The sequence below is a fragment of the Myotis myotis genome, unplaced genomic scaffold (genome assembly GCF_014108235.1).
Source record: "Myotis myotis isolate mMyoMyo1 unplaced genomic scaffold, mMyoMyo1.p scaffold_m19_p_3, whole genome shotgun sequence".
Taxonomy (NCBI): Eukaryota; Metazoa; Chordata; class Mammalia; order Chiroptera; family Vespertilionidae; genus Myotis; species Myotis myotis.
The window spans coordinates 30,416,359-30,433,153 of record NW_023416335.1 but is presented as its reverse complement, the minus strand read 5'-3'; the positions used below and the strand labels follow the sequence as shown (position 1 = coordinate 30,433,153).

The window sequence follows — 16,795 nt, the reverse complement described above, 5'->3', positions numbered from 1 at the left end:
CTTAAATTCTTTTCAAATGTACCCTCGCACATTCCTTACTGCCCACTCCTGGGTGAATGGGACAAGGAACATGGTATCTCAATTTGTTAATTAAATTTGGTATAGCTATGTTACAGGAGAATGCTGTACATTTCAGTTGAGAAAAAGAAGTGGATAAAAAATAGCAAAATACTGACAGAGAACTCTGTGGCTCAGGTATGGCAGCTTTTCCTCCCATGAATAAACTTGTGGTTTGGTGTATTATTCAGTAAATAAACATGCTCTTTGTTTAACAGAATTTCAGTTGAATTACCATCAAACCATTTCCTCCACAGGAAATAGATCTTTAATTTATGGAATAACTTCCTCTTGTTCTTCTAATTAGAAATTCAAAAGTAGATGAATGCCTCTTAGTTTTCTACCTGTCTTCAGAGAAATTGTGTGATCATCATGGAGGACATGCAAATGGCAGTCTGCTTGCCCCATGTCTGGTCAGGGGAGGCCTCCGTGCTGCCTTTTGGGGAGGAAACACTAGCTCCCTCTGTGTTCAGAGTTGCCCACTGCTTGACCCAAGGTGGGCTACATGTTGTAAAATGGCCTGCATGTGGGTGGTCAGTGACTCCCTCTTGAGAGGGTCGGCAATGATGTTCTCTGCCCAACAGAGCAACAAAGGCAGGGGGAATTCGCTAAAGCAATTAATTATTCCCTTTCTCTTCAGAACGTTTATAACAGAATATGGAGACCAATGGCCAGTCATCAATGGAAGAAGGTTGACTCCCAGAAAGACGCAGTGGCTATGAGCAGGTGCTCTGAGTGAAAGAAGAGAGAGAGAGCAACTGATTTCTAGCACTGCCTTGAATTCTTTTATTTCTACGTTTTCGGGTAATATTAACACACACATATAATTTGAGTGAGTTCCAGTTACTTTCAGTCAGAAGGCTTTAATATAATTCCCAAACTAATGCTTTTTAAAAATTGAAACACTGTCTGATTGACATGGAAACAAGAGCTGTGACAAAAGACTTGTATTGTGTGATGTCTGACCAAAAGAGTTTGCTGTCTCTCATAGAAGACTTCCACTTGATAGATTAGAGACAGCACATTTGGAGGACCAAGGTAATGATTAGAATAATTTATTATTTTTGTCAAGTCATTGAAAAAGATCTTGGGACTTGCGGACACGAAGGGAACAATAATAATCCCAGTAGGTAAAAATGAGTAAGTCGGCTGAACTCGCACTTATCGAGACAATGAGGAAACATGGGAGGGTAGCTCGGTGACACTCGGTAAAGGTGAAGACGTGCCTACTCTTCAGCAGCTGTTTGCTTGGGAAACTCTTGCAGACGTTTACAAGTGCTCTCTTGTGGGACTTCGTAATGTAACGTATTTCATGGAATGGGTGAATGAAAGAAGCATCTCATGTCACAACAATGGCAATGAGTAAAAATGGATGAAAAATGGAAGCATATGAAATGTAGTTTGTTCTACATTTCGGTGAACCTCACTACCAATTCCAGGGACAGCTATCATCCCACTTAACAGAGAGCTTATACTTTTGAACCCTGGCTCTGGAGCCCTTACCTTCACTGAAATTATTTTTGTAACTGTCTTTAAAGATGACATAGACGTGTGGTGAGATAGAGCTAATGCTTTGCAGTATTGGCACCCAGTTGTGCCTCACCAGGCCTTGGCAAGTGCTTGGTAACTCAGTTATTGAAGTGTGAGCTCCTTACAGGATATGTAGGTGCTGGAGACAAAGCAACCAGAAACCAGACAATGTCCAGGTAGACACCTCAGGATGGGTGTCCTTGCCACAACATCAAGCCTAACAATAGAGATTTGAAGCTAAAGTGACCCTGGTTTGAATAGTTCACTTGGTAAACCTGTTAGACTGGGGCAGAGGCAGCCTAGTGTGGACTAGAGCATAAGGTGCTATAGGGAAAGAGCAACGAATGGTGGGGCTGAGGCATTGGGAGCTGGAAGTAAGGTCAATTCTCCTTCAAGACAGGGGTACTAGAAGCTCCAGATGTGGGAACAGCAGGGGTGGGCACCTCCTCAGGGCAAGCTGTCCTGTGGGTAACTGACTTCCTAGCAGTGAGTCCCAGAGGTAAAAGATGACGCAGGCTTCCCTTTAAAATGTATTCCCCCTCCTGTAAAGAACCCTCCTCAAATCTAAACAGGCGTACACATTTCAGTCACATCCTTCTTATTACTTTGCTAAGATAATAATAGAAAGATTGCTCCCCAGAGGACTCCTATGCTCCCCTTGAGGATACTTCATTTTATTTTCTACTCGAGAGCTGTTAATAAATCACTCTCCAGCTGAGTACAGTTCAATGCTAGGGCACTTCGCTTATCTGACCTTCACATTAATTATTTTTCTTACACCAGCAGGAACTTGCGTCTTCTTTTCTCCCTTCCCTGCAAAGCCACATGGCCCCAGCAGACCCAGTTCTCTCATCATGCCAAAGGGGGAGCTCCTTAAACACTCATGTCGCTTACAAGTTCTCTCAAACCCTAAGTTCCATAGAATCAATAGATTTAAGGGACTCGTTTGTGTCTGAATGTTTGGAGATGTCATTACAATTCTTACAAAAACTGAAAGTGAAATGAGGAAGACGGATTGAGCAATCGCTGGAAGTGCGGATGCCAGGAAGACCTATTGCACGTAGGGGCAGAGATGCAGCCCTGTGGGGAGAAGAAAATTCAGGAGAATTCTCCTGAGGGCAAGCGCCAAACTGGCCGCTGTAGTCAATGTAGGACATCAACAAACACAGATAACAGGAAATGACCCATTCCCCGTGGTCACTTATTCTGAAGACCCAAACCTTCAAAGTCCAAGGAGTGAAATGAATGACTCCACAGAAGGGAAGCCGGCACGCCTCTCTCCTGGTCTGAAGAGAAGAGAAGAAATGAAACTGAAGGAGTATGTCTCCCTCCTCCCCCAGAAGGAAAGCCCCTCTGCCCGGTTCTCCAGAGATGGCTCGCTGCTGGCCTTGACCTTGCTGCTGGCCCTGGTGTCCTGCTGCCTCACAGTGGTGTCCTTCTGCAGAGTGGCTGCCCTGCAAGGGGAGCTGAAGAGCCTCCGGGAGGAACTGCTGGAGCACCAAGCTGAGCAGCTGCCAGGCCCTCCCCGGGCGGGAGCAGCAGCCCCCAGGGCAGCTGTGCAGGAAGCTCCAGCTGCCACCTCGGCACTGAAAGTAAGTTCGAAGCAGCTGAGCTGGGTGAGGCCTAGGCACAGTTCTCCCCACGGTGCTGCCTATCCTTCCTCAGACATCTTTGTCATAACCTGGGTGTTTTCTGCTCTTAGGGGATCTTTGCACCACCAGCGGCACAAGAAAGTAACTTCAGTCGGAGCATCAGGAAGAGGCGTGCCATTCAGGGTCCAGAAGAATCAGGTATGTCTGCGGCACAGAAGCCTTGAGGGATCAGAGATCCAGCCTCCACAGGTGTGGAGGGTAGCACTGGTTTGGGGGAGCGAGAGGTGGACATAGCCTAGAGACTGCGAACTTTACCGTCTCCACCAGACGTGGCTTTCCAGCAAGCCGAGCATCGGCAGGTTCAATAGGCTGCACAGCAGGTTCTGTCCTCCAATGAGCAGCCTGTGTGCATAGAAGTACTTGAGGAGGAACAGGGGGCACATATTTCTCATCAAATAGTTCACTCCTGTGTCAGAAGCATTGCCTATCGCTCCAGAGAAAAAAAAGCACTTCATGTTAGCGTAGAATTGGCGCTTGTCCACCTGGGTCATGGAGTTTCAGCTTCAGACAAGCATTTCCTGAGGGCACGCTGTGAAATCAAACGAAGCAGGTGTGTGTGCTTATTTTGTTTCGTGCTTAACAGAGTTTATTTTATACGCACAGACACACTGATTTTTAAAGCTTCTCTGCAATGTATACATATCCGTGGTTTCTATCTTTCTTCATGTTCCACTTGTTCCATGGAAGTTTAAAGACTCCTGAAACCTAAGGTCTGGTGGGGCCTCCTAAAATGCTCAGTTTTAGTTCCTTCATAAAGATGAAGAACATTTGCATCGCGTTTACTAATAACAAAATTTAGTAAACCCTTGGCATTATTTGACTTTGCATTGAGGAACATTTTTTGAGCACCTAGAATGAATGTGCCAGGCAGGGATGTCCTAGGATAAGTATTGTCACACCTACTGTTTCCTTTCATCTTCACAGTGGCTGTGAGATAAACAACACGTGTAATTATTTATACATATTTGTACTTCTGAAGAGAAATGTGTGAAAGACATAGAGACTAGGTGTTCTTCACACACACACACACACACACACACACACACACACACCACAATCGATGCTTTGACTGTACATTTGTTTTTCACTAAATGTCTTATTTATAAAAAATATTTTTATTTCATAAAACCATATTTTTATCTTGTTATCATATATTTGTGCTAATTATCAGAAACAATTGGGTTTAAATATTTTTAAACTAGGAAATGTATTTATACTATACTTTAACACATCAATTATTTTCATATTTTGCATTTTATCATTTGTATTTTCTACATAATTGAAAAAAATACAGCATTCATAACATGGTATTTTTTATTCACTTATCATTATATATTAAGCATTTTCCCAATTGCTGAGTAATTCTCACACATCTATGTTAACTTATTCATTATGCAGTGATTTAACATAATCATTTCCTCCCCCCCCCTTTTTACTATAATGGAACACACCAAAATTTTTGTGCTAATCTCTTTTGTGTATGTGGAATTATATGATCAACATAAATTCTGTAGATGGGATGTCTGAGGATATTCATTTTTATCACCCTTGCTACCTTTTGCCATATTGTTTTCAAAATGAGTTATAAATGCAATTAAAATGTAGTGTACAAGTTCTCCACAGTTTTACAGCATCTTATTTTTTAAAACTTATTTTGGCTTGTTTAGTACCTGTAAAACAGTATCTCAAATTTAATTTGTTGTTTGCTTACAAATAAGAATTAAAATTTTTACACATATTTTGATAATTTCTAATTTTATCTTCTGCTAATGTTATTTATAACTTCTCTCATTTGTCTCTTCTGTGTTTTATAACTTTGAATAAACTCTATTAGACATATCGTGCATCAAAATTTTTATGTAAATATTTTCACAATATTGTGCTGCTTTTTAAAACTTGTACAGAGATATTGCATTTGTATATTTTAATGTGATAAACGTTTCCTTTTGATTTTCTCTCATACATCAAAGCTAAAAACATTTATTAACAACCTCTTAGTCTACTCTATTCTCTGCTGTTTTGACTTTTTTTATAACTTAGTGTTTTAGTTTGATATTCAACTCATTAATAATTTTGGAATTTACTTGGGTAGAATATGTCATACTAGCTTTGACTTTCCCTTCTTACTATGTTTTCCTTCCAAACTGCTGCTAAATATCTCAACCAAATTTATTAGATGATATTTTTAACTTGTTTGTGATGGAAAGCTTACTTTATTATATTAAATTCCTCATATGTAGTTGAATGCATTTGGAGACTCATTTTCATTGATTTGCTAATCTGTTTATCTGTATTAAATAAAACATTTTAAGTAAATGTATAATGTAATGAGCTTCACTATCTAGTAGGATCAGGATGCCTCAGTCATCTTTAACCTTATGTGCTAGTATTCCCTTGGTTCTACATATTAGTTTTAAAAATAAACCTTAACTTTACCATTGCAAAGAGGACATAGGCTCAGCAGACTTAAGAAGAAAAGAATAGAATAAGAAATCAATAACCTCTTGAGTTTTACTCCCCCAAATATTCTCTATTAATATTTTAAAACTCCTTCCATGTACATGTTCTTACATAGTATATGTGTTTTTATGGCACAAAAAATTATATACTGATGAAAAATGTCCTCGAATAATTTGCAATTTTTTACAAAGCTTAGAGAATAGCAGAAAATTCTAACCAAGTGAATAAAAATTACCCAGTTTTCACAGTTCAGATGTGATCATTGTTGTCATCATGTTTTGCCTCCAATTTTTATAGACCTTTAATATAGTACATGGGAGTGGGCAAAGGTAGGTTTACAGTTGTTGCATGGAAAATAATACAATAATAATAAACTATGTTTCACGTACTCACAACTGTAAACCTAGTTCACCTACCTCTGTATCTAGTATATATGTGTAGTATATAGTATATATGTATATAGATATGCCATGCATCTATATATATTGTACATAGTATATATCTCTATATATCTTTATATCTCTCTCTGTATACTCATAACAGTAATAACCTCAGATGGAAGGTTTGAGGATAAGAGGCTTAGTGACAGGTACTATATGCTATTCCTTGTCAATGAAATCAGCTGGACTGTTGTTCTAGTACAGCTCTAAAATGAATGAATATACCCAAGAATGTTGTCTGAAATCTGAGTCTGTTGTTGTTATTTGGTAGAATGTTCTGCAGATTGAGAAAATTCTATGCAGATTGAACCTATGCAGCTTTCCTCATTTTTTTGTTTTTTTGTTTCCATTCCAGTTCTGATATATTTTCAGGAAGGCTCAAAAACCTTTGGTTGTCCCTTTTACTTTCAAAGTGTTCACTTTTGTTTTTATTTATTACTTTTCTATATACACTTTGGGATCATTAACATTTTCTTGGAATTTAAAACTGAGGAGACAAATGAATTTTTACACTGTTTAATTTATATATTCAGTAATGTTTAATATCTCTATTAAATACTGAATTTAATTTCCCAATAAGACATGTGTTTTTAAGTGTAGGTTTCACTATTCTTTCCAAGTTAATTTAAAAAAGTTTTGTTGCTGTTCTGGAATCTTAGCATTTTCAAATAGCTTGTTAAACTGTTAAAAATGTACATCATTTAAAATAAATGATATAGCATGTGATCTCATGCTTGTTTGTAAACCACAGCAACATATTTATGGATTTATAGTTAACAGAATTATAATATTATTTTTATTTTTTTATCTAGAACTCTGCTTTCTACATATACTTCTCAATGACAATGTGCCATTATTTTTTAACTATGTCAAAAAAGTTCATAGCTAAATATTGCCAACTAATACACCAGAATGTTACTTATTCTTATTTTTTATAAATCCAACATAAATCTCATCAGCCACCGCAATGTTATTGTGTGTATATACCACTTATAAGTAAATTTTAGTGTGTTGGTCTAGAAAGCCCAACCTCCCCAGCACCAGCAAGCCTAGTACTGCCTCAGTACTTGCTACAAATTACATATCATCTAGGAAAACTGTCATCTATCCATTTGTATATGTCTGTCTGCACAGCTAAAGAGTAGGAAGGTATGCAGTCTGGCTCCTTTTTCTTCTCCTGTATACGTATCATGGCACTTGTATCTGTAGGTATTCTTTTAATATTTGTGGATGGATTTGGGCCTCAATTTGAAGCGAGAAAGATTGACTTGGAATTATTTTGCTGGTGGGATTTTTCCATGTTTCACTTAGAGACCAAGTTATTAAATTTTAAACTTTCCATTTAAAGCCACTAATTAACCAAAGAATAAGCCTGATCACAAGACTAGAGCCATGGGAGAGTTGGGAACCTCTTGCCTCAGACCTTCTTGGTGCAGCAAGTAGACACCATTTGAACTACAAACTTATGGAGAAGCTCCTATATTCAGCAACCTCTTTAACTAAAATTTTATGGATTAATGGTTTTATTTATTTTTTTTTCCTTTTTATTGAGGTATTATTTACATACTAGAGGCCTGATGCATGAAAATCGTGGTGGCAGCCTTCCTTCCCCCGGCTGCCACCACTGGCTTCCCTCTGGCACCCGGGACCCGGGCTTCCCTCCAGCTGCAGGCAGGCACCGGGGACCCGGGCTTCCTTCACAGCCCCGGCATCGTCGGGAAGGTTGTCTGGAAGGACATCCAGAAAGATGTCTGGTCTAATTAGTATATTATACTTTTAGTATTATAGATGATAAAGGGTTCATATTTCAAAAATATAGCTTGATGAATATTTATAAACTGACAGCAGTAGATGAAGGGACCACCATCATCCCTCACTCCCACTTGCTACTACTTCCAGTCGTCCCAGGGGTAAGTGCTGCTTTTACTAAATTTTAAAATTTGCTACTTTGGCTTCAGTTTGTTTTTCTTAATTATGTTGTATTTCAAATAAAAGTCTTACTAAGTTTCATGTGTTTCATAAGATAATTTCTGATTATAGTATAACAGCAGAAATGTGGGGAAATCCAGGATCAAAGAATTGCCAAATGGCTCAGATTAACCAAAAATTCACTTTTAAATCCCATAAAGTGTATTTGGAGATATTCCTAATTTTAATTTTTAAAGTGATTGCCTTTAAAAATATTACTCATTAAAATTTCTTCACAAATGGAATCATGATGACCCATATTTTGAACCCTCACCTCACTTCATCATTAATTATACTTACTGTTTATAAACTTAAATTTATAGAAATCTATTAATTTTTAAAAACCTAAAGATAAACATCTTTAGCAAGAAAATGAGTTCTTTAAATGGGCTTCTACTGAACCCATTATTTATTAATTTTAAATAAAATCAGGTGGCCTTTGTATTTTCTTCTTTTGATAGGGTATTTAATGGTTATTAGAAATCACGTGTTTTAAATTATAGAAAGACAAACATTTTTATGATGTTTATTGTACTTGTCTAAACTGTAACAATGAATAGTCGTGAAAACATGAACAAATCAAAGAAATATAAAAACATGAGTGCCCATATTTCATCATCTAAATATTTATTGTAAGATTTTGACCAAACTGCTTTGTTATTTTGCTTTGTTATTTTTCTTCATTTTTATTCTTTCTTTCTTTATTTTTTAATCCTCACCTGAGGATATGCTTATTGATTTTAAGAAAGAGAGAAATATCAATGCAAGAGAGAACATCAATTGGTTGCCTTCTGTACCTGCCCAGATTGGGGATCAAACCCGCAAACTAGGTATGGAATTGAGCCCACAGCCTTTGAGAATACAGGATGACGCTCCAACCAACTGAGTGAGCCACACCAGCCAGGGCTTCTTCATTTTTAAGTAAACTTTTTTAGTTTTTACTTATTTTAGAATTATAGAAAAGTTGCAAAGATAGTACAGGATGTTGACATAGATCCCTCCTCCAGTGTCCCCTAATGTGAACATCTTCCATTACCATAGCACTTTGGTCACAACTAAGAAGCCAACATTGGAACTTAACTAATAATGAAACTCCAGACTTTATTTGAATTTCACCAGTTTTCCCACTAATATCCTTTTTATGTCCTGGGAATCATCCAAGAGACCACATTGTATTATCATATTCAAACAGAGTTTTGAATATAAATTAACACCTATTATTGTAATTTAGCTGTCAATCTGGGGTAAACTTTTTCAATTGTTAAAATAAAAAGTACCGATACTATTTTTGAGTCTTCTTTTTTGAAATTCATAGTCCCATTTCCTTTGCAAGGAAAGATAGGAAGCCTGAGGGGTCTATAAGGTCCCGTCTGTTTCATTGACGTTTCTGGCTCAGCTGTAACTTACATGTTGAAAGCATAAAATGTAGAACTCAAAGATCCAGTTTGTATCAAAATTAGGCTAACTGGAACCTCTTGCCCAGTAAGGGCGTATTCTTTCCTAGAACAGAAACAGCTGGCTGCTGTCATGGTAATCTTTGGCCAGATTCTTCCATGAGTGTTATTTTTTATCCCCTGCTTCAGTAATGACAGACTCTTTTATCAGTGTTGCAAGAGCAGGCTTCTGTTCAATTTTCAAAAAAGTATTTGAAATGAAAATAGTGATCTGACAATCAAATCTTTGAACCTTGTTCTTGTCAAGTTTAAAGTTTTGGGAAACAGAAGAGCCAGGAAACAAATCAATGGAGCCAAGAGTGATATTGCATCTCTTCCACATATCCTGCAAGGCTGCTAGTTTCCAAGAATTATTCTAGTTGTTGGGTATTGATTGGAAAACAAAGCAGATAAACACAGAAAATAATCAATAAACATAATTAATGAGTAAATTATAACACTAGAAAATGCCAAATACATTGAAAAAGTGAAAATATTAGCCAGGCCGTCATGGCTCAGTGGTTAAGCATTGACTTATGAACCAGGAGGTCATGGTTTGATCCCTGGTCAAGGCACATGCCCGGGTTGCAAGCTCGATCCCCAGCATGGGATGTGCAGGAGGCAGCTGATCGATGATTCTCTCTTATCATTGATGTTTATATCACTCTCTCCCTCTTCCTTCCTCTCAGAAATCAAGAAAAATTTCTTTTTAATAAAAGTAAAAATTTTAGGGCAGGGTTAAGGGCAAGGAAAGGGAAAGAGGATATGTTTCCATTTCAAATGGGGAGGCCAGGGTAAGTCTTTTCTATCTTCTCTTGAAAGCTCAATAATTCTTTATGCTTTCAATTTTAAAAAGTTCAGATATGGGAAGGTATTTTACACATAAATTTCCTAATACTGAGGGGTGTGTTCTCATTATTAATTCTGTAGGAATGGGTAGTGTTAGTTTTACTGTTTAAGTATGATTTTTATAGGTCAAGTCCTACTTTAAAAAACTATATTGTTAGCTGTCCCTTTGTTGTGGTGGGATTTTCTTTGAAAGGATATACCCATTTCTGAAGAGTTAGAGAAGAAACATATTTTCCTGATATTAGAGTGAACAGCCACTATGCCAAGCTCTGAGGTAGACACTCTGGAATATACAGAAAAGAGAAGAGAAAACTAAGTTATTGGTTTGTTCCATGTGTAAGCTCTGGGTTATGCCCTGTTGGCCTGTGATATCTTTTACCCTCCCAATAACCCTGTTAGATCGTCATTACTGCCTTTATTTTAGATGATATAATTAAGGCCCAATTCCTCCTCTTAACAAACTAAATATTTAGTTAGAGGAATTAAACAAAATTAATGTAAAATTTAAGATAATAAACAATAAGCTCTTTAGCTTTTATAAAGCACGTGTAAATTATGACTGCAATGGATTCTTACACTATGAAATAGATATTGTCTTCATTATATAGATAAGAAAACATTTCAAAATTATGTCAGTCTCATGATTAAACAGCTCATTGGTTTAAGAAGTCAATTCATTATCAATTGACTATAAATTCTGAGTTTTTACAATTATGCAAGCTTTATATGCTTACTGTTCAAATAAGATACCAAATTTGAGAAAAATTACTGAGTCCTTTGATACCCAGACTTTTGCTATATTATTAACAGTGAGAGAGACATATAGTTATGGAATCATAGAATGTTAGTAATGATGATTATAGACTAAAAGATTACCTACTTCTTGGTGGAGAAGCGTTGAGCTGGGTTTGGAAGACTCAGTAGATTTGGGCAAGAGAAGACTGTGTCCTAGAGTATGAGAACAATAATAAAACAGGAAACAGAAAAAGTATAAAAGAGGCCTATGTTAGTAGGTGGAAGAGGCATAACACATGCCAACATCTTGACATTATCCCTTAACTCTTCTAAATTTTTAAGATTTTTGCAAGTGCTGATTGATTGAAGTGTTTTTACAAGTTCAGGCTTTTCTCTCCTCCTCCCCTCCCTCCTATGGCTGGACTGTTGGAGATAGGGGAAATTGAAAATAACTGCCTCGTCATAACTTCTGACATTAGTTTTGAAGTTACACATCCACTCATCCTTTTTCTCTTCTAACTGCTGCTATAGAGTGTGTCAGGGAAATAATCAGTAAGAAATCAGGCAAAAAGTATACAACCATTTACTTTAAAAATATAATCGCATGCTACAGTTCTGTAGATGAAGATTAACTACTTTATTATTGAGAATTATTCGTTATGGAAATGTTTTCAATATAACATGGGTCCAAAGATTTATTGTTAGAGGGTCCAGATATTATGGAGACAGTTTTTTTTTTATAGAACCTATTTTCCCTAAAGCACTAATTTATTTAATGTATTATGAAGTAAGGATGGGTTTTTAAAGAATTATTTGGAAAGGTTATGATGACTATTTTCTTTTATAAATTATTTCACAGATTTCTGTTTCAGTCTGCTCTAAACCAGGCATTACAAATTTGTAAATGATGTTCCTTAATATCAAGTGACCCATGGTCTGGCGAGAGAGACAGTTAAAGAAACCATTAGTAATAGTGAAATGTATGTTTCCCAGTGTAGTGGGATCAGGGAAAGAGTTGATATTTGATCTGAGCCTTGAAGGATGAAGGGGCTTTCACCAGATGAAAAGCTGAGGGCTATTTATGCAGAGGAATGGCAGATACACAGTCATGGGTGCATTAAGAGGACCTCCTTTTCTGAAACTGTGTGTTTAAGCACATCTGGGTAGGTGAGTATAATTCATGAGGCTGTGAAAGCAGACTTTGTTTTTATGTTCAAGAGCGGCCACTGAAAAAATTATAAATATTGGAAGAACAAGATAAAATTTAGGTTTAGAAAGATAATGTTAGAGGAAATACAAATGATGGATTAGGATTTGTAGAAAACAAAACACAAGAGGCACAACTTAGTAAGCAAATGTAATTTGTAAGAACCATAGGGCAAAAATGTGAACATGGGGTAACCTGCTCCTGGTCTTCCCATTTTCATCATTCTCATTCTCTCTCTCTCTCTCTCTCTCTCCTCTCTCTCTCTCTCTCTCTCTCTCTCTCTCTCTCTCTCTCTCTCTCTCTCCTTCACACATACTTGCTGTGTCCTTCCAACACCAATCAGCCTTTCTCAATACTCATGATTATTAATTTTATCTGGAAAGATCCTATCCCCTTAATTCTGATTTTAATTAAAGTGCCATCATTCAGAGAAGCCTTCCTGATTGGGTCAAATGTCTTAGTATTCTCTCTCACCCACACAATTGCAACTTTAGTTCTGTTTTTATCATATTGATTCATGCCTGTTCTTCCCACTAGATTGTTTTATGGGGTAGGAATTGTTTTTCCTTTTTTTTTTTCTATCCCTGGCACAACACATGACGTAAATGCAGTGCTCAGTAAAATTATTGAATGAGATATAGAATCTAAATTGAACAAAAGTTAAAAATTCAAACATTAAAATGTGCTTATTGAATTTCAAGATTGAGGAGGAAGGAATTAGGTACGTGTATAAAGTTTCTACCTTGGGCAACTCAGAGGACAATTATATATCCATTAAGAGAAAAAGAGAGGAGTAAGAGTTGAGTGTATGAGGAAGATAAAGAAACAGATTTGGGACATGTCGAACTTGATTAATCACTATGGTATCCAGACAGAAATATCCAGAAGTTTGCATATTGTTTTTCACTGGCAAGTTACTGATATCCTATGAGTTCTGAGTATACATCATTAATTGGGAAATATTTTAAAATAATGCAAAGAAGTCATGTCAAAAGAAAAAACATACCTGTGGCAATGATGACTCAACTATAAAATTAATAATTTCAAATTAAAATATTTGATCAATTGTAAAACAAAGAAAACATTAGATGAAAATACTTGTTTTTGGGTTTTTTTACTCTTAGTGTCTATGAGGCTATGTAAAGAGCTACCATTTTACATATCCTACATTACCTTAAGCATAGAATATAATTATATTATGAGTAGTACATGACAATGCCTAATTAATGCTTAAAACTGTCTACACATACACACATAGCAAATCTTTAATTTAAATATTTTTCTTTACTCCTATCAGCTGCAGTTATTTCTGTTTTATTTTATCAACTCCTTTCCAGCCCTCAAAAAAGCAGCTCCCCTTTCTACTTCCCCAGGGCCATTATAGTACTACCATCTCTCTGAATTCCCCAGAACTGAAAGTTTGTATATTTTTGCTTTTTTTTTTTAAACAGTTTTATTTCTTTATAGTTTTTAATTCTCCTTCAAACACATATAGTGATTAGTCACAAACTTTTAATTTTTTTCACCATATATCTTGGCTACTTCATTTGTACAATTGCGTTTTAGACCAAATGATCCTCATATATTTATTACCAGTCAACAGCTGAAACTTGGCATGCTGTTGTCTCCCTTCATGGCAATTCATTCTATGCATAGACACATATATGATCAACATGTATCAGGCTGGTTCCTCTCAAGATGAACAATTCCTAATTATTTTTCCTGTTTTATAGTAGTCAAGTATGTATTTCTCAATCTAGTTCTCTAGAAATTCTTTTAAAACTCTCTCCACTCTTACTGATTTCATAAGTAGCCACCCAAGCAAACTGTTTATCATAGATCAAATAAAACTTTATAATCCAGTTTTCCACATCTAAATTGTTGTGTTTCCATTGCAGTAGAAATTTTTATCCTAAAGCAATTCTGTCTTCAATTTATTCACAAATCTATGTCTAGCATTAGGTCAATGTTTAGCTCTTTAAGGGATTTCTTCTAATTAAAATTTTCTAGCCCAATGAGTGAGAAGAACGATAAAGAATTAGAAAGTAATATAACAAATATTAACAATCCCATAAACTTTCAAGTCCCTTTCCCTGATTAAATGCTATTTGAATATTACACTTAAGAAGGTAGCTGTCAAACTCAAAATGTTTTTGAATAGAAAATATTTAAATGCTATTTCATTTGTGAAGTTGGTTAGATTTTATCATATCAAATGTTGACCAGCAAATTATTTTGTTATGAAAGTTCTTATTTTAGGGATTCTCTCTTGTAATCTATTTTTGTCATCAATGTATTAATTTGTTTTAGAAATATTAGAAACATTTAAAGTTTAAACTTTAGAAACATTAAACTTTGTGTAAAATGAAATATTTTACACAAAGTTTAATATTTCCAAAAGTAAATTTTCTTATGCTGTCAAAATGTACTTAACAAGAATAATTATCTATGTTTCCCACATTATTATATGTATATAATAAATATATATTCAGAAATATGTTTCCCTATCAGACACAAAAAGTTTTAATGTATGCTATTATCTTGCTTAGATAAAAAGATAAACTATTCTCAATTCTTATATAATTGCCTTCAATTATATTAGAGAAGATGATGTATGAAAGACTTATGAAAGCCAAGCACAATCAATTACGTATTACAATTGTTATTGATATTGTGTTTTACAATAAAAACTTTTGTGGTTGGATATCTATGCTATTGGGAGATATCAGAAAATACTATGCTCATTTTTTTGCCCACTTTTTGTAAGCAATAATCTATAGTTAAGATCAAATCTATGTTGAAATAGAGAGTCCTAAAGTCTGACCTGGAGATAAGTGGGTAATAGATATCAAATTTCCTAAGAAGGAAGAGTTGAAATGCAAAGAGATAGGTAACACTGATGAGGTTGATGGGACCTGAGCAACATCTAATGAGGAAATCTTATTTTTCTTTTCTTTTTAAAAAAATATACTTTTATTGATTTCACAGAGGAAGGAAGAGGGAGAGAGAGATAGAAACATCAATGATGAGAGAGAATCATTGATTGGCTGCCTCCTGCACGCCTCCTACTGGGGATCAAGCCCACAACAGGAGTATGTGCCATTGACTAGGAATCGAACCTAGGACCCTTCAGTCCTCAGGCCGACACTGTTTCCGCTGAGCCAAACCGGCTAGAGTGGAAATCTTATTTTTCAACAAAACTCCTTGAAAAGCCCAGTGACTTCCTCTGGGATAATAATAATAAAAAATAATGACTAGCACTAGCTTTAGTGAGTACTAGTATGGTTCAAACACTACTATTGAACTGTCACTTTTATATCCCATTTTCTTTTGTGGTTTTTTTTTTTGCACATTAATTTTTATTTTTTATCTTTATTGTTGAAAGTATTAGAATGTCTCCCCCTTTCAATTTCCATTGTCCCCCATCACCAGGTTCCCACCTCAGGCCTTCCACACCCTGTTGTCTGTGTTCATGGGCAACGCATACTTGCATATAAATCCTTTGGTTGATCTCTTTCCAACCCCTTTCCCCTTCCTTCTGAGATTCCTCAGTCTGTTCCATGTTTCCATGCCTCTGGTTCTGTTTTATTCATCAGTTTACTGTGATCCTTAGATCCCATTTTCTTTTATGAAGGGTATTTCTTGAAGTAAACTTTTCTCTCCATAGCATCTTTTCTTCTAAAAAGTAAATTTCTGCTACTACATGAGGGAATTGATCCTTGTATTTCAAAATGTAGGTTGTAGCCAAGTTTTCATTAGGCTTTGGAGATTAACATTCAGTTAAAATTAAAAATTTCATATCAATTTGGTAGTGTGGAGGCATCATTCATTGCGTAAAACTCTCTTACAGGGAAAGGGTTCATTGAAATAGGAAGTAATGTATTATAGTATTTCTTTGGTCCTTTTTTTATCAGCTTCACTTGGTCTTCATGCTCTCACAGTGTCCTTCATTATGTTCCCAGTTTGTTGGGCACAATGTTGTATCAGGAACAAAAATGCTAACACTACTACTCCTACTCCTACTCCTACTACTACTACTAGCCAAGAGTGATTTTGCAATTTTTATATACTAAATGTTTCATGTGTATTATCTCATTTAATCTTTATAATATGCATGTACACAAAACGACAAAAGAAAAGATGGAAATTCGACTTCTGTCAGCATCCTCTTCTTTTCTCTCTGTGGAAGAAAGAGTAGAGCTCTAGGTGCTCTGCCTGACCCTTGTCTCCCTCACAAAAGTAATCAGGGTGCATTGTGAGTAGTAATTTCTTAAGAAGTATTTGTTAGAAAAATAGAAACACATCTAAAAGAGGTTTAATGTGGCTATATAGTGTGACCTTTGATATGGTATGACCTTCAGACTTTAGCTGCTTTGGATGTTTTGTTACTTAAGTTCGAAGCCTCCTTGCAACTGTTCTGCTTGTTACGATGCTTTTACATATTTTTGTGGCAGAGGATCTGCC

At 36.0% G+C, this 16,795-nt stretch overlaps 1 protein-coding gene across 3 annotated transcripts in view; it reads left to right on the top strand.

The window, feature by feature from the left end:
* Window positions 1-530: 530 nt before the first annotated feature.
* TNFSF13B (TNF superfamily member 13b) overlaps window positions 531-16,795 on the top strand; it is a 34,712-nt gene continuing 18,447 nt past the window's right edge. The window contains exons 1-2 of one of the 3 annotated variants that reach the window (XR_004965901.1): window positions 531-3,179; window positions 3,290-3,377. Coding sequence is in view for 2 of the 3 variants with exons in the window: in XM_036298304.1 (XP_036154197.1) it covers window positions 2,829-3,179; window positions 3,290-3,377 (439 nt within the window). In the remaining variant the exon portion in view is untranslated. The remainder of the gene's footprint in view (window positions 3,180-3,289; window positions 3,378-16,795) is intronic. The other 2 variants (XM_036298304.1, XM_036298303.1) reach the window with 2 other exon arrangements.